The sequence below is a fragment of the Pogona vitticeps genome, chromosome 3 (assembly GCF_051106095.1).
Source record: "Pogona vitticeps strain Pit_001003342236 chromosome 3, PviZW2.1, whole genome shotgun sequence".
NCBI lineage: Eukaryota > Metazoa > Chordata > Lepidosauria > Squamata > Agamidae > Pogona > Pogona vitticeps.
The window spans coordinates 184,941,084-184,960,054 of record NC_135785.1 but is presented as its reverse complement, the minus strand read 5'-3'; the positions used below and the strand labels follow the sequence as shown (position 1 = coordinate 184,960,054).

Below are 18,971 nucleotides of genomic sequence, written 5' to 3'. Positions count from 1 at the left end.
TTATTAACTTAAATACTTTTAAAAAATTGTTGTAGGTCACTTTGGGTCCTTTTAAGGAGCAAAGCTGGTTAAAATTATGGTTGTTGTGGGTTTTTTGGGCTCTTTGGCCTTGTTCTGAAGGTTGTTCTTCCTAACGTTTTGCCAGTCTCTGTGGCCGGCATCTTCAGAGGACAGGACTCTGTGCTCTGGTGTAGTTGGCTTGGGAGTGGAGTATTTATGGCTGTGAGATGGGCTTTTGTCTTTTTCTGTAGATGGGTGATTAGTGTGCCTTGTTGTGGGTATATTGTTGTGATACTCTCCTTATCACAGTGCTGTCCTCTGAAGATGCCGGCCACAGAGACTGGCGAAACATTAGGAAGAACAACCTTCAGAACATGGCCAAAGAGCCTGAAAAACCCACAATAACCATTAGATCCCGGCCGTGAAGGCCTTCGCGAATACACTGGTTAAAATTAGTTTAAATAAATAAATGAATAAAGATGTTTCTGAAAAAACACTCTAAAGAAGATTGTGATAGTTCGTACTATGTCTTCAGATGTAAACTCAACTGCAAATTTATAATGTCCTTTGTAACATTATAAAGACCAACACCCACTGACTTGGCAACCGTAATTGTTGAGAAGGGAATTAAGATAATATTCTACGGTAGAAATATGTAGAGGACATGCATGAAGTGAGCATGCAGAAAAAAACTTGAGATGATATTTTCTATTTGTTTATTTTCAGCCTAATGCTACTGGTGAACAGAAGACAAAACCAACTCAAAACAGTGTTCGGGCTTTAAGAGGACTCGGATTGTCTCCTGATTTGGTGAGTTTGATACACAGTATTATGTAAGGATGGAAAATCAGTATTGATTTTTTAAAAGGCATATCAGAAAAAAATTATGACCATGTCTAAGACATATGAAGCATTTAAATGGAGTTATTTAACAAATCTGTGTAAGAATTAGACATAATTGTGTAAGAATTCATTACTAAAATCAGGTTGTTTTGACTATTCAGTCATACTGACAAAGCTGCATTTCCTCTCACATAAAGCCAGATGTTTCCCCTAAAATAAGACCTAACCTGAAAATAAGCCCTAGTATGATTTTAAAGGATGCTCATAATATAAGCCCTACTGCAAAAATAAGCCCCATTAAAGTGAAACCGCCCCCTCCACCATTGTGCAGTAACCAAAAGAAGATGACATGACTGTATTTGAATAAATGTAGATTTTTGTACATGAAAAAAAATAAAACATCCCCTGAAAATAAGCCCTAATGTGTTTTTGGAGCAAAAATTAATATAAAACCCTGTCTTTTGGGGGAAACATGGTATTTGTGTATTGTTCTTAGGGCTAAAATTCATTATTTCTGGTTTTGTTTGCTTTGGTTTCTACACTTGTATCTTTCCATGCAGCATGAAGCATAAATTTAAGTTCATAGATGACACAGGCACACAGAGGTTATTTGCTTTATATTCTTGTTTTGTGTTTTTGGCTATGTATGCTGTCGGTGTTTTTCAGTTTAGAAGGTTCTTGTCAAAACTGGTAAAAGATGTTCTGCAGCTATGCCATAGTTTCTTAATAGATTTTTTAGGAAAGAAATAGGATGGGAGAAGAAGAGAACTACAAATAAAGGACCTAAAATACTCCTTCCATAAGTGGATACTTCAGAACTGAAGCCGCTCAGAGTGGTATAGATGTATCAGATGGGCGGGATATAAATCAAATAAATAAATAAATAAAATAAACTGAAAGGCAATAGATTCGCAGGTGCGAAATTTGGTGAAGTTCCAGTATGAACATACTGAGCTTTGCTTGCACAAGGCCTGCCCCCCTTTATTTCAATATGAGAAAATGTTATATTTACCAGAATACAGTCAGATAATTTTTCCTAACATGGAAGTGATTGTTTCAACATGTGTATATTGGATTACCCAGTTTTGCACTAGAGCCTTAGAATTTGTGCCTTGGTGATTGAGTACAACATTGGCAATCCTATGTATCAGGAATGTTTTATGGATCAGGAAAATGGAATCACTGAAGAACCAAAAGAATTGGATACAGTTCTGGATGCAGTAGATATTTCTTTATGTTTCTCAGTTTTTTTAAAAAAAATAACAGGGCAGACTTGGAAGCATGGGAAGTTTTAAAACTGTTATAGTGTGTTGTAGTACAGTGGTTCTTAACCTTTGTTACTCGGATGTTTTTGAACTGCAACTCCCAGAAACCCCAGCCAGCACAGTTGGTGGTGAAGGCTTCTGGGAGTTGCAGTCCAAAACTCCTGATTAACCCAAGGTTAAGAACCAGTGTTGTAGTAGATGGATTGCAGAACTTCTGTTGTTTGTTAGATGAAATGTTCCCATTCTAACATGATAGTTTAAAAGTACAGTGGTGCCTCGCTTAGCGATGTTAATCCGTGCAGAAAAAATCTCTGCTAAGCGATAACATCACTAAGCGAAAATAAAAAGCCCATAGAAACGGATTAAAATGTGATTAATGCGTTCCTATGGGCTTAAAACTCACCTTTAAGTGAAGATCCTCCATAGCGCCGCCATTTTCGGTGCCTCTAAAGCGAGGTATCCGTGCCTGAAAACAGCAGGCGGCCATTTTGTTTACCCGGTGGCCATTTTGAAACCACCGATCATTTGGCTGAAAATGGGGGCTTTGCGATGATTGCTTCTCTGTGATCATCGCAAAGTGAATTTCCCCCATAGGGACCATCGCAAAGCGCTCCCTTGTGATGGCAAAAAGCCCATCGCAAAGCGATTTCGTCGCTATACAGAGCAATCGCTATGCGAGGCACCACTGTATGAGGAATTAATGGTTTCTCTTAAAGTTTATTGAGTTTGATCTCTTTTATCCTTTCTTTTCCTTTTTTTCTTTCTTTTTTGAAAAAGTACACTTTAAAATCTATCCATTTTTTAAAGGAAGAAAATGTTGGTTCTATAAATTGGTTTCCTACATTATGTTTTCTAATCTATAGATCTGTATGTTTGACAGATAGTGTGCAGAAGTACCAAACCAATAGAAATGGCTGTGAAAGAAAAAATTTCGATGTTTTGCCATGTGGAACCTGAGCAGGTTTGTGAGCTATCTAAAAATCATAACTGTGTTCTTATTTGTAAGTATTTTCTGTTTTGTTTTTACTTCAATTTAGCTCATGTGGGAAAATGTTTTGCATAATAGAGGAAGATCAGCAGCAGCTTACATAAAGCTGATTGTTGTGAGAATACTAAAGAACATTTTTTTCTGAATTAATTATTTTTAAGGATTCTCTGAGTCCATGATTTTATTTATGATAATCTCTGTGGCATTCTATTTTGTTATTTTATTAATTTTGAAGTAGTGTGGTAATTTAATCGCAGAACAAACATGTTATTAAAAACATGTTCCAGCAGAGGTCAGTGTTGCATTTTTAGACAAGGTAAACAAATGGATCATTTATTATTTAAGGTTGTATAGCTGTCAAGTGAAGTAAAATGGTTTCATGAATATTATTTCCAATGCATACCTTTGTTTCTTAAATTGTATTTGATGAACAGTTGGGCTTTCAGAACAGTCCGATTTATTAATTTTTTTTTCTATTGGTATTAGCAGAATGTTTTGATAACTTTTTTTAGCAACTTAGAAAAACATACTGTACTGCCAGTGTATTACAAGATCGTACACAGCACAGTTCCATAGCCAAGTTGGAAGCAAGCTGTGTTGAGGCTTTCCTGATTAGTTGTCATTGGTACGCACCTGTAGAAATAAGAAAACAACTGTGCTTCTTGATTATACAAAATCATTTCTTAGAAAAGAAGAGGTGCTCATGTTACAGAGAAGTGTCCAAACAAACAATATTCTTTGGCTTGTTTGTAATTATTAGTACTGTACATACAGTACTTCTTCAGTTTGGTCATTGGTTGCCTGGATATTTTTTTCTGCTTGTCTATAATACAGAACTAGGATGGGTGATCACCAGAGGTGCATGAGCTGCACATACCCATCCCTGTACTCTGAAAAGACTGCTTCCATGAGTTGCTAACCCTTTTTTCCCCCTTACAAGTGTGGGGTTTTAAGACTGGAAAGGCCCCCTTGCAGCTTCTAGTCACCAGTTAAAAAACCTTGGCAGTTTGGGGAGGCTAGGTTTGTTTGCTGACCCAAGAATTTTTGAAGTTTAATCATATGCATGTCTGCTCTGAATTTTATTGCACTTCTATTCACTTGCAGTAAAGTATGTGCAAGAGTGCAGACTTAGAGTGTAAAACTGACTGTAAATCCTCTTGCTTTCAGTGGGGCTTCTGATCGAATGTTCCTTGAACCAAACACCTGCCAGCCTAGAGATATTTTGGATAAACCTTGCTCTAGTACAACTTTGTGCTGCCTTTGCATCTGTGCCTCTCAGCTGGATCAGTTCAGGATCTGGCATACCTTGTTTGCTCTTTTGCCCTGCACCTTCACTCCACTTTTTTCACCTCTTCTGCCAACAGATTGTAGCCAGTAGAGCATTTCTGCCAGAAGACTATATGATGTTTGAGACAGAATAGGAGAAGTCTATTTCTTCTTCTGGCATACGTGTTTCTTTCTTGCTGTAACCTGCTGTAGGCAGTGCATCTTTTGGGTTAAGATTGTACTATTATTCTGTGTTCAGTCTGTTTAGAATAGTGGCTCCCAGCCTTGGATCCTCAGATATTTGTCGGCTGCAACTCCCAGAAATTTTGACCAGCATAATTAGTGATGAAGGTTTCTCTGAGTTTTAGTCCAAGAACAGTTGGGGACCCAAGGTTGAGATCCACTAGTTTAGAACTACTATATTGTCTTATAATGATGTGAGCCACTTTTGTATACTCATTGTTTTTAGCTTAAATATTGTCTTTCAATGATATAAGCCACCTTGGGCCCCTTTAAAGGAGAAAGATGGGATAAAAATGAATAACTATATTAGGGCTTATCCTGAGATGATGGGTATATGATTACAGCATGTGCTAATGTTTCCTTTTTGAGTAATCAGTACTGTAATGTTTAAGGCAACATTATATTTAATACCTGCAATTTATATATGACATGTAAAAATATATCTGTTTCTAAATTTTATATGTCATTAATTGAAAGTCATGTTCCCTAGGTAATATTTATTCATGATGTTTCATCCACTTACCGAGTGCCAATTCTGTTGGAAGAGCAAGGCATTATTAAGTATTTTAAAGGGAGGCTGAACCTGCCGATTGATGACCAACCAAGTGAACTTCTTTTGAGATGGAAAAAAATGGCTGATAGGTACAGTTCTCACACTTGTTTCATTATATTGCATCACCACAACCCAATGCCTGCATGAGCAGAGAGTTTTTTGTCTGATGGCTATGGTAGGTAGGGTGCCTACTGGTGAAATGATAGAACAAGCTTTTTCCCCCCTGTCTGCATTATTATGACATTTCTGACAAAGTACTCTGAAATACAAAAACTTTTGCTGTTGGTTTATCCAGCTTGGCCCCCTGTATATTACTTCCAATACTGCAAATACTGAATAGGAAAGTAGTTGTGGGTCATCCATGTTGATTACTACCTTTTGAATCAGACTTCCTATGAAAAGAAGTCTTACCTCACTGGATTAGCAATAGTAACATGATATAAAACAAAAATTTTAGCTTGTGTTGCTTTTCCTCTCCTAAATCACAAACATTTGTTTATAATTTTAAAAAGTCTGAACCAGATTTTTATCTGGAATTATGTGAATTGTTCAAGCCTGCTCCTGATCTTATTTACTGGAAAGTGTGTTCAAATTATTTCTGCAGGTCTTTCTTTGTAGCCCTCAGAGATAGGTCTAAATATTTTGTTATGGTGCAGGACATCCAAATGATACCTCAGTTGTACCAAAGTATTAAATAACTGAGAATTCTTCTTTGTGGCCTCTGTGCATGCACACAAATGGGTTGTTCTGTGCCTGTGCAGGACATTTCAGAAGTTTCTAGAGCTTAAAAGAGATTTGACAATAAGACATTCCCCCGTGGAGCGCATACTCTGCCCTCTGAATTTCCCCTCAGTTCCTTTTTTCGCATTCGTTTCATTTCGTTTAGTCGTTTAGTCGTGTCCGACTCTTCGTGACCCCATGGACCAGAGCACGCCAGGCCCTCCTGTCTTCCACTGCCTCCCGGAGTTGGGTCAGATTCATGTTGGTTGCTTCGGTGACATTGTCCAACCATCTCATCCTCTGTCGTCCCCTTCTCCTCTTGCCCTTTTTCGCATTGGTAGGATGTAATGGAACACTTAGAGCGTGAATAGCGAGTATTCATTTTCTTAAATACAGTGGTGCCTCGCATAGCGAGGTTAATTGGTTCAAAAAAAACACATCGCTATGGGATAACATCATTAAGTGAAACGTGTTTTCCCATAGAGATGCATTGAAAACCGGATAATCCGTTCCAATAGGAATGGATTATCCGGTTTTCTCCCCCACTATCGGGCGCAGCCCTTTGGGAGAAGCCTCGGGGGAGGGGGGGAAGACGGCATCGGCTCCTGCCTTCTCCCCCACCACCTGGCTTCTCCCAAAGGGCTGCCCCGACTGTGCTTGCAGCAGCGGAAGAGGTGCCCGGTGGAGGAGAAGGCAGGAGCCGATCTGTCATTTCTCCTCCACCGGGCACCTCCTCCGCTGCTGCAAGCAACTTCGGGGCAGTCCTTTGGGAGGAGCCGGGCTGTGGAGAAGAAAGGGAGAAGCCCATCCGATCTCCCCTCCCAACCATCGGGAGCAGCGGGAGAAGCTGCCCGGTGTTGAGGGGGGGGAGATCGGATGGGCTTCTGCCTTTCTTCTCCACAGCCGGGCTTCCCCCAAAGGACTGCCCCGAAGTTGCTTGCAGCAGCGGAAGAGGTGCCCGGTGGAGGAGAAATGACAGATCGGCTCCTGCCTTCTCCTCCACCGGGCACCTCTTCCGCTGCTGCAAGCACAGTCGGCCATGCCTCCCACCCTTCTCAAGCCGCAGGAGGTTGGGGTGGGGGTGGGAGGCATGGCCGGACTCCTTGGCAGGCACCGCGGCTCGGATCGGATCGGAGCCGCGGTGCCTGCCAAGGAGTCCGGCCATGCCTCCCACCCTTCTCAAGCCGCAGGAGGTGGGGGGGTGGGAGGCATAGCCGGACTCCTTGGCAGGCACCGCGGCTCAGATCGGATCGGAGCCGCGGTGCCTGCCGAGGAGTCCGGCCATGCCTCCCACCCTTCTCAAGCCGCAGGAGGTGGGTGGGTGGGAGGCATAGCCGGATTCCTTGGCAGGCACCGTGGCTCAGATCGGATCGGAGCCGCGGTGCCTGCCGAGGAGTCCGGCCATGCCTCCCACCCTTCTCAAGCCGCAGGAGGTGGGGGTGGTGGGAGACATAGCCGGACTCCTTGGCAGGCACCGCGGCTCAGATGGGATCGGAGCCGTGGTGCCTGCCGAGGAGTCCAGCCATGCCTCCCACCCTTCTCAAGCCGCAGGAGGTGGGGGGGTGGGAGGCATAGCCGGACTCCTTGGCAGGCACCGCGGCTCAGATCGGATCGGAGCCGAGGTGCCTGCCGAGGAGTCCGGCCATGCCTCCCACCCTTCTCAAGCCGCAGGAGGTGCGGGGGGTGGGGGGCATGGCCGGACTCCTTGGCAGGCACCGCGGCTCGGATCGGATCGGAGCCGCGGAGCCTGCCGAGGAGTCCGGCCATGCCTCCCACCCTTCTCAAGCCGCAGGAGGTGGGGGTGGGGGTGGGAGGCATGGCCGGACTCTTCGGCAGCCGCCGCGGCTCGGATCCGAGCCGCGGTGGCTGCCAAAGAGTCTGGCCATGCCTCCCACCCTCCTCAGGCCGCGGAGTCCGGCCATGGCTCCCACCCTCCTCAGGCCGTGGGGGGAGGGTGGTGGGATCCATCCGGATCCCCCCACCCTCTCCCCGCGGCTTGGATCCGACCCGCGGCAGGCTACCCCATGCATGGTCGGACTCCTGAGAGTCCAACCATGGCCGGGGAAGCCGGCCGCGGGGAAGGGGAATCCCAGCGGTGGCCTCGGAAGGACCCTTCGGAAGGGTCCTTCCGAGGCCACCGCAGGCATTTTCCCCCAGCTGAGCTGCGGGAGCACTCCTTCGGAGGCTCCCGCTGCTCAGCTGGGGGAAAATGGTGCCTATGGGGAAAACATCGCAAAGCGATTTTTCCCCATAGGCAACATCGTTATACGATCGCAAAAGCGATGGCAAAAATGCCATCGCTATGCGAATTCATCGTTAAACGGGGCACTCGTTGTACGAGGCACCACTGTATATGATTACTTTCTAAATTACCTCAGATTCTTATATGATTATTATTATTTTACCTCCCCCTGTGATTATTGTCTATTTTTCTCCCCACATACAACTTTTTTCAGCTTTTCGAGTCCCCCCCCTTTCCCCAAAATGACGTTTTCCCTTCTCTCCCATTTTTATGGCCTCTCAGGGACTGTTTAAACTGTGCATTCTTTGCCAGAGGAAAATTCCGCCTACTGACGGGCACGGCAAATGCTTATTTTGCTTGGGGGAAGAACACCAAACCCAATTGTTCCCTGAATGCAAAAAGCTAACAAAATTTGCAATAAAACAAAGGTTACAACGATTAAGATCACATCAGTGGGAGACGTGTCTTTGCCCAGCTATGGAGAAACTTACCTCACCAAAAGATTCAACACATTCAGAACCAGCTTGATCGATATTGACCCCGATGGCTCGCTTGATATCAAGCCTGACGCCGACCCCAACAAGGCAAAAATAATCTTCTAAAGGTCCTCTGAAATCGAGCTCAAAGCCCATTTCGAAGACACATATGCATTCTGATGAGGGCACTAAAAAGAAAAAAGACGAAGATAAATCATCAAAAACTAAAAAGCGATCAAAATCAACACATATAAAACCACCACAGCTTATTCCTCCTTCACCAATCTTAGGGAAATCATGAAGAGAAGCTCCCATTTCAACATCTGATAGAGAAGAGCATAACTTAACTTCAGCACAAGTTGCACCATCAATAGCTAGCCTTTTGCCTAGCACAGGCCACTCACAGGCTGGGATCCATTTCAGCCCTGCCTCGGCCCTTTCCAGCCCTCGTTTATCAGGGCGGGCGTTAAGTGTGCAAGCTTCAGGATCAGAATCTTCCTGACACTCTCTGCATAAACACAAAGAAAAGAGACGGCATAGCTCTCCACCTCGATATGCCCCTCAACATGAACAAACATATTGTTACCCGGAACACCATCATTTTTTCCCAACACCTTTCTATCCTCACGGGCAGCAATACTACGACCTGTGTTACCCAGGGAACGAACCAAGGAGAGTACAATATGCCTCACCACCATGGCATTCAATGTCGAGATCACCATCTCCTCTAACTTGATGTCATTGCTCAGCACATTCAACCCATGCACAGATTCATCCATCATCAAAGTCTGTCCTTAAAAGATCTACTTCAGTATCAGAAACACCAATACAGAGTGTGGCGGAACCCCCACGTCACGCTTGTCCATCATGAGGAGCTCAAGGGCAGGAGCCTATGAGAGGACGGGGGGGCAGAACCCAGAGGACAGTTAGACAGTTAGACGGTTAGAGAGGGGAGTCAGAGAAAAGAGGTTGGAGATAGAGAATTAAAGAGAGAGAGTTAGGAGACTGATTTAAGAAAGATGACAGATTGGAAAGTTGGAAGGCTAGAAATAATAGGAAATAGTTCAAATGCATAGTGAATAAATAGATAGTCAGAGAATATTTTAACAGTGAAGAAATACACATACAAACCAACATAAAAGCAAATGAAATTAAATGAACAATCCTAAACATCTATGATTCACTCCTGTCATTTGCATATCATCTATATTCTCAATAAATCTGCTGTATTGGCAGCACGTGTCTAAGATCTGTATATTTGGTATTTAGGGAATACCTGGTGGCAGCGTGAAGTGAGGAAACACATCCAGAGGGTGGACTTGTTTTTAGAGAGAAAATAAATGTGACACCAAGTAAAAGAACAAAGCAATCAAAATAACCTTTACAAATATCCACAACCTATGCAGGTCCATCCTTACATACCGGCACCGAAACTCAATCACCATCTATTTCTTCAACATTATTTGACATCTCTCCTACCATCTGGTAAGTGAGCTTGTGAGTCACCCACTTGTGTGCATTCACAGAGGCCATGAAGAAGAAAGAGAGGTTAATTACCTGTAGCCATAGTTCTTCTAGTGGACCTCTGTGAATTCACACATTCCTCCCTTCCTCCCCTCTGTCCATCACATTGTCTTTTATATACACTACTACTTTGGAAGGAACTGAGGGGAAGTTCGGAGGGTGGAGCATGTGCTCCACAGGGGGATGTCTTATTGTCAAATGTCTTTTAAGCTCTAGAAATTTCCAAAACATCCTGCGCAAGCATGGAAGAACCCACTTGTGTGAATTTGCAGAGGTCCACTAGAACAGTGGTTCTTAACCTTTGTTACTCGGATGCTTTTGAACTGCAACTCCCAGAAACCCCAGTCAGGACAGCTGGTGGTGAAGGCTTCTGGGAGTTGCAGTCCAAAACTCCTGAGTAACACAAGGTTAAGAACCAGTGCACTAGAAGAACTATGGTTACAGGTAAGTAACCTCTCTTTTTTGTTGCCTTTCAGAGATATCCCAAAATTTTCTACCAGAGACGGGCCGCTTCATGTGATCCAGCTTTGATTATAACAGAGGGGCTAGTGGCCTGATTTACAGCCCTGCATAGATAGATGAAAGCTCTTTCATATCTATAATAATTTTATCTACTATTAGAGGTTAAAAAATGTTTGTTTTCTTTGTGGACATTGATGAAAAACTTCTGCTATTCAGGTATGAGAGAATGCTGAAGACATGTTCTGTGGCTCTAGTTGGCAAATATACAAAACTGAGCGATTCCTATACGTCCGTTTTCAAGGCCTTAGAACATTCAGCTTTAGCAATAAACCACAGGCTCAATTTAATGGTGAGAATCAATTTTTTCTGCCTTTTCTTCTCTTATAGATACTGCCTAGGGAAAGAAGTATAATTGGGACTTTATGGCTGAAATCCTGTTGCTTAAAGTAGTAAGTCATACTAGAGTAGCCCCATTGAATCAGGGGGATTTGGTGAGCTTACTTTTTGTATATTCCATTGATTTGAAAAGGTCTACTCTAGTTACAACTTATTTTAGGATAATAGGTTGCGACTAGAGTAGGGCTGCTTTCACTGATTCAGTAGGCTACTCTAGTGTGACAATAAGCTTATTGATCCAATCATCAAGAGAATCAATACCGATAACATCGATATCTCCTGATCCACAGACAGAATCTTTGATGAAATGGAACATTATCATATCTCTCCTCCAAAATGGCGGATGGCATACATTGAAAACATAAAGCTGTGAATGGTTTTCTTAAAGGGGCTGAGGTTAGATCAACAAAATAATTCACCAAATCAAATGATGTTGTATACATGGGAAACCAATGAGAATAGGACATTCATGAGATGGCACACAAATCCCGCCACTTAGAGTAGAGGCAGATTTTTTTCTTTAATCAAATGCTTGACTGTTGGAGACAAAAGTGGACAAGGACTCTGTTGTCAGTCCCATAGTTCTGTAAAATGCATCTAACTGAATTTACTCTTGAGAAAGACTATGGAGCTGTTCTTTATAGCATTTCTTTGGAAGGCGAGAGTTGCTCATGCAAGCCAATTTCAGCCAATACATGGCCAGCGCAATGTGGGAATGTGTTTCAATTGGGATTAATCGTACTTCAGCCCTTATGTATGTAGCAGGTGTGCCATTGGGGGACTGTTAGGAAAGATCATGTGAAGGTGTTTTGAACCACATCTTGAGTGAGGGTCTTTGTACAGTATATCCTCATATCTCTGCCCCATATGTTATTTTGGGATACTGTTTCTTAGCAAACACCTGTAATGCAAGGGTAACTAAATGCCCCCCATGGATTATGGTAAACCGCAAAAGAGACTGAGTGAAATGGAATGCTTTCACATTGATTGCTTTCAGATGGTGTTTCCATGAAAGCTAGGCATTAACGCAAAGGCCGAGATATCTAAACTTGTGTGACTGCTCAGTGAGTTTGTCATCACACTTCCATGTGTGGGTTTTTCTTTTATTTCCAAAGACTACTACTTTGGTTTTGGTGTGATTGATGACCAGGTGTTCTCTTACGCAGAATTTGCTTAGTTTAGCCAAAAGTCTTCTCATGCCAACTAATGTAGTGGAAACTATTCCAATATCATCTCTGTATAAAAGGATTGAAAGCTTGACATCCCTGTTTTGGTTATAATCACTATAGACAGAAGATTCTTTCTGTGGAAAAAATTCTCTTGTATTACATATGTGAGTATTTGTCTGTCTGTTTTCTCAATTAGTATATAGATTCAGCAGACCTTGAACATAGTACAGAGGCTGAGAATCCAGTTAAATTCCATCAAGCCTGGCAACAACTTTGCAAAGCAGAGTAAGTAGAATCCACTTCTTCAGATAAAATGGATATTTTTAAAAGGTTTAGTTTTATTATCTTACTGCCTTGAAGTGTCAATTACTTGTCAGTTACATTAATATCTCACTTTACGAAGCTACTATGCAAATATATCTTGACTTCACATATTATCACTATAAAACCTGTTTTATATGCCTATGTTTTGAATTTATTCATGTCAGATTGGTGTCATCATCATTACAGTAATACTTTTCTAAATTCAAAATTGGTTTCACAAATATGCTCCTATATTCTATTTGTCATCATAGGCTGCCTTGAGTCCTCTCATTGGGAAAAAGGTGCCCTATATGTGAGTCTAAATAAATAAACCATCCAAGACCCAGTGTGAATACATAAATGTTGACAGAACATGAAGAGGGCTGGTTCCCTTCAAACTGAATCTTCCATGTGACTTCCACAGGAGTTTCTCCTCCTTTGCTTGCTCCATCCAGGAATGATATTGAACAAAAACTTGCTCTGAGGATGCAATGGACAGCCTATAATATGTCAGCTGTGTGATTGTTCTTCTGTACTCTAGGATTCCAACACTAGTCTTGCCCCATTTAAAAAAATAGATACTGTATGTTCAGATAACACAATTTAAAACTGCAGAGACATGATTGCAATCTAAATCATCTAGCTGTTCATCCATCTTCTCATGTGTTTTTGTTGTTGCATTGTGTATTTTGTTCCAGTGGTGTATTGGTTCCTGGAGGCTTTGGACATAGAGGAACAGAGGGAAAAATCCAAGCCATTTCATGGGCAAGAAAAAAGAAAAAGCCATTTCTTGGTGAGTCAAGTACAGTAGGAATGAACTAACCTCAATCTTGATAACCTTATTATTCCTGTATTTCACCAATGAGTTTTAAAATCACAGAGCTTTAGTGCATGCATAAGGGTCAGTTTACACAAAATGCTCTAAGCTGTGGCATTCCTCAGAGCTGAATGTCCAAGCAATCAAGTGTGCATATTAAGCCCACATTTACCTGCTATAACTAATTGCAAAAGAAAGGAAACTATTTTGTAAGGTGCAGAAGTGGGGCAGTCCTGGGGCAGACCGACATCTTTTACTTATGGAAACCCCATTCTAGAGAGAGCATCATTTGTAGTTTGATGTGCAGTCTTTCCTCATCAGTTAAGAAAAGCATGCTAAATATGCAGTCTAATGGATCAAGCCACAGCCAACGTAACCCAGCAACATTCAGAAAGGACCTAGTTAAAAATGGCCCAGGGTACATTCAGCCTGTTCCTGCTCCACATTTTTCATTCCTTGGTGAATATTTTCATTGTGCAGTCTGGTCTTGTGCATGTTCACTCACAAGTAAGGTTCACTCAAAAGTTAGGGACCAACTAGGCAAAACAGTGAAAGCCTCTGATCAGTTTTCCCATCATTCTGTAAAAAGCAAGCTGGGAAAGGTATGGTGCCCTAGGAGACCACAAAGAAATCATCCAATCCAAACCCTCTTTTTCCTGTGCCGTTTTCATTTTCTGGATTCTTGTTCCCTTCATCTCACTTACTCTTTCTCTCACAGTCTGAGAAACAAGAGTTAAACACCCCTCGTTGTGGCCATGTTCTCACATCATGCTAACATGGCACAAACTGTCCTTTTAAAAATTCCAGACAATCTAATCATACATCTCCTACCATCTGATCTTTAGTTCACAGTATAAAAAATTAAAAATGAACTTTTCCTTGTTTCATAGATAACTTCATACATGTGCAACAGTGCAGAATACAATTTTAAGTCCATTAAACCCCACTGAAATCACCTCCAGCAGGCAGAATGAATCCTGTGTGATCATATAAAACTGCAGAGAACCACAGCCTTCATTTAAAATCTAAACCAGATATATTTCTCTGACACCTGCAGAAATTACTTTAAATATTTGATGGCTCGCGTTTTCACTATGATCATCAGTGTTGGGCAATGTGATTACCCAAATTCGAAAGTCTATAAACTGGGTTAAATATCTGAAAAGCTTGAAACTTAGGGAGTGACTGTGTTGGCTATTTACCTTGCAATTTGCATGTGATTTGGCACAAATGAATTCAAATTAAAACCAGGTAACTACATACCACATTTTTTGCTCCATAAGACGCACTCCCCCCCCAAAAGTGGGGGGAAAGTCCGTGTGTCTTATGGAGAGAAGCTGGCGATTTTGCCCCCACTGGCCCCGTGGGGGGGAGCCTCGCAAGGGTCCGAGGGAGCCTTCCAGGACCCTTGCGAGGCTCCCCCCACCCCCCACGGGGCCAGCAGGGGCGAAATCGCCAGCTTCTAGGACCTTTTCTGAGCCTTTTAAGCCTCAGAAAAGGTCCTAAAAGCTGGCGATTTCACCCCCCGCTGGCCCCGTGGGGGGTGGGGGGAGCCTCACAAGGGTCCTGGAACAGACCCTAGGACCCTTTGGAGGCTCACCCTGCCCCCCTCTGGCCCCCGGGGGGCAGGGTGAGCCTCCAAAGGGTCCTAGGGTGTGTTCCATAAGATGGACCTCTCCATAAGGCTCACCAAATTTTTAGGAGAAGAAAACAGATTTTTATTTCCCTGTTGCGTCTTATGGAGCAAAAAATACGGTAATATGAAGCTCAGTGTAGAGGAGCCTGTTGTGGAATTGTCTCTCTTGAGTGGGCTGGTCTAAATTTGCCGATACCGCTTTTGTCTGATTTATGCACAGTGTATCCCTTGATCTGATGCAAAGAGGCATTTGCAGGGCTGTTAGTTCTTTTGTCTCCAAACAGCTTCTTTTTCTTTTAAAGCTTTCAAGCCAATGTTGTAACAGAGTATCGCTTGGGCACTTAGGAAATTAATTTAAAAAGAAAGAGAAACAGAGATAGAAATTAATTGGCACCTTGTTAGTATCATATCAAAGGTAGCTTCTGCTGTTGGAGCTTCATGCAAACACAGCTGTATGCCTCCACCCTTGCTGACTCCTGCACATTGTTTGTGTCTGAATGGCTACAGCGATTTAATCTGCGGAAACCTGATTTGAACTATGTAGATCACAGTGGATCAAACCATATTTCCCCCACTGCGTAGTTGTAGCCTGAATTGTTCAATCAGTTTTAATGAGTATATTAATTAATATACAATAGAGTTTTATTTTTTCAAATTTGAAGTTAAGAATAAACATTTTGACTAAGCTCAGTAAGTGGAAAAGAAATAGATCTCTTGTTATGTGCTCATGGAGAGCTGCTATTATTTTATAACTTCCCAGAATTTCTATGGAAGCAATGCTTGGCAGTTTCTGTTAGGGTTTGATTTAAGTCATACACAAGTTATATAAATTGTAAAAACTCATAAACTGCTTCTAGAGACACTGCTATTTCTCAAGATTCATAGTTGTCCCGATACTAACTTTTGCTCTTGAGATACCAGAGTCAGAGCTCTAGGCAGTAAATACAAAATAATTACTTTTCTGCTAAACACTAAGGTATTTTATTTGTGAAACTTCTGGCTTGGAATACAGAGAGTGCCTTAAGGCAAATCAACTAATAAAATACCCAAGTAACAGCAGCTCTTCTTAAATTTACAGGCGTTTGTTTGGGGATGCAACTGGCAGTAGTGGAATTTGCAAGGAACTGTCTAAACTGGCAAGGTATGTTTCCTTCTAGGAAGTTGATTGACTTGAAAGTAGGAGTGGGCAGGTCTAGGGGCTAATTTTCTTCCCCAGGGACAGAGTCAGCTGCCTGAATGCCAAAGAAGGAGAATAAGAGTCTACTTCTTGTTGTGAAAAATGGGTATTTGGAGTTTTAAATGGTATGGGAAGGCCTTGTGAGCGTTTAAAAAGCAGTGTCAGTACTCCACTCACTTTTTTGTTGCAGGACTAAGGGAGACTGAGGAAGTGGTGGGACCCTACAAAAATAGCCTTCTGGGGCCCTCCTGTGGCCCTGGAGTTACATTCTGCCCACCCATAATGAAGAAGATGTTGAAATTCTGGCGGCTGAAGTAAAATGTTCTTGGGCACTAACTGTTGTAGGATCCAGATGCTCTTCTTGAACATCTGCTTTTCTAAAGTTGGAACAACTAATTTGTTCCTCAGACTTTACAACATCAAATAAACATAGATGTATAGAAACTGACTTGGAACTTGATATCATTTACTGCTTCTATAGTTTTTTAGGTTATTCTTATTCAAAGAAGTAGCTAGAAAGTACCGGTAGTATATGTTTCAAAAGCATATGATTGAAACAGCATGGCCAGAATCTTGTTGCTATTTGCTGATGTCTTGTGTAACTTGCAAATGTCATTTTTACAGATGCCAATTCTACAGAATTTGACCCAGATACAAAAAATAATGTTGTAAGTACTTTTCCTCCTTATGTTTTAATAAATATTGGGTCAGATCCAGATTTCACATTTTCCCAATTCAGGCATTTAAAGCAATGTGATAATTTATTAATACCTAATAATTTCAGGGGGTGTCTTCTAAGCAGGACTGAATGCAAACTGAACCTCTTGTCTGACTGGAATTTGTGGTACTAAATAGCTTTCTCAGTTGTACTCATATTGTATTGGTATGTTCAGATGATTGCCATTGGCAGTAAATACAGATTTTGGCCCTTTGCTTTGATTTTTTACTTAGTCTCAATTAAAGAAACATTCTGTTACAGGAATTAAAAACCTAGTAAGGTAGCTATTACAATTGGTCAAATATTTTGCAGGTATAGCTATTATTACATTTAAATAAGCTTTCTCTCTTTTCCTCCTCGTGTTCTCCATCCCAGGGTTCCACAGGTATTTTGCTACAGCAGAGGTGATTGGCTTGAATTGTTCTTGGAAATAGTATTTGTTGAACATGCGATAACAAAAGGATTCTAGTATTAATATGCAGTCTGACTGGCTAGTCCAGAGACATTATAATTCCTATCTGTGTCAATTTATGTGCATCCCCAAATCTTCTTTATGCCTGACACCTGGAAACAAACGTATACACACAGTCCCTCCTTTTTCAGTAAGCCTTGTCTTAGGCCACACGATTCTCAGTTTAGGCATATACAGGTAGTTTTGGATGAGGATTTGATTTGAGGGTATCTCCCTGGCTCGTAGCTCAGATTCTTAGCTACTCTGCTAAATGTAACTAACTACAGACTCTTAAAAGTCATGGTAATGCCATTTGGAAACAGCGAGGAGACAGTTTTATCAGTGGAATAAATATGTAAGATTCCCATACATTTTCACTGGGAAGAACAGTGCCTAGTTTTACAAATTATGATATATGCATGGTTTTAAACAAAAGTAGATCTTTATTTAATGATAGAATTTAATCACAGTGATTAAGTTTAGCTTTCAATAGATTCTTTACACAAATGCAAACATTTTCAGAGTCCATAAAAGGGTTGTTTGGGGTTATCACACATTTTCTGTGTCGTCTTCTTCATTTGGATTTAAGAGCCAAAACCTGTTAGTCCAGCCAAACCAGATAATCCAATCAAACCAGGTAACTTGCTCATCAGTGTCTTAAAATCATTAAAGCTGATTTTTCCATCTTTATCTATGTCTGCAAATTTGATAATTTCATTGAGAGACATTGAACCCTGTATGGATGGTGGTGGGTGAGGAGGGAATAAGGGGAAAGCAAAACAGAATAGTTTTATATAGATAACTTCAAAAGAGAATATTTCAGTTAAATTCTTATGATATAAGAAAATAAAAAGCATTTGTTATTAATGTGTACATATGTTTCTATACCAAGTAATTTAGTAGTTTAGCATCTTCCTCTCTGCTTTCATGTGCCAGCTATATTGCAGTTCTATCAAGGTATATACTCCTTATAAAAATAGTAGTTTCTTCATGCGAAAGAATGCTTTTTTCATTATCCCCAGTCCAATAAAACCTCAAAGCTGTGAAAAAAGACAGCATTCTTTAGTTTCTTCCTGTGTCTGCAGTTTGTGTATAGCTTGGTATGGAACGTTTGGCTTGTGCTGCCTTTAATTTTGTCTGAGAGCCTCAGTGAGGAGAGCAATGGGAAAAGTTAAGAGAGAGAGAAAAACTCCTCTTAACTTTCTTGCCCATCTCTCCATATTTTCTCTCTCTCAGACAGACCAGACCTGACTCTGTTCAATGAACAACTTAAGATTTGTTCAGCTCTTCTTCCATACATTTCCACCATTGGCTGAAATACTGCACTAAAAGCTTTTAGAGACAAATTGCCTCAAATTAAGAAATTACCATAGACAGTATCTGTTGCATACTGAGTGGTGTGACTTGGCATGCAGCAGTCAATGTTTTATGGAGGTTTCTTAATTTGAGGCATTTTGGCTCCAGCAGTCACGCCTTTTGAGTAGCAGCACAACAATTTAGCCATGGGTAGGTTTCTGCTATTAGTGCCTGTAGCTATTGAACATGTTGAAATCTGACTTGTGTGTATGTGTCATTGGTATTGCACCATCTCAAGATCAGTCTTGGCATGCCCACCCCCAGCCACTTTACAAAAGCAACATACAAAGGGAGTTGGGGGAACCTTATGCAGTAGATTTAGTGACACCAAAAAAGCTACAGTTAATACACAGGAAAAAATCCAGT

General features: G+C 41.6%; 1 protein-coding gene across 7 annotated transcripts in view; it reads left to right on the top strand.

The window, feature by feature from the left end:
* The window catches only part of CTPS2 (CTP synthase 2), a 65,949-nt gene that overhangs the window by 12,648 nt on the left and 34,330 nt on the right, over positions 1 to 18,971 (top strand). For all 7 annotated transcript variants that reach the window (XM_078390406.1, XM_020786725.3, XM_078390405.1 and 4 more), the window contains exons 6-13: positions 727 to 810; positions 2,989 to 3,069; positions 5,096 to 5,247; positions 10,799 to 10,931; positions 12,344 to 12,432; positions 13,149 to 13,243; positions 15,982 to 16,044; positions 16,705 to 16,748. In XM_078390406.1, the coding sequence (XP_078246532.1) occupies positions 727 to 810; positions 2,989 to 3,069; positions 5,096 to 5,247; positions 10,799 to 10,931; positions 12,344 to 12,432; positions 13,149 to 13,243; positions 15,982 to 16,044; positions 16,705 to 16,748 (741 nt within the window). The remainder of the gene's footprint in view (positions 1 to 726; positions 811 to 2,988; positions 3,070 to 5,095; positions 5,248 to 10,798; positions 10,932 to 12,343; positions 12,433 to 13,148; positions 13,244 to 15,981; positions 16,045 to 16,704; positions 16,749 to 18,971) is intronic.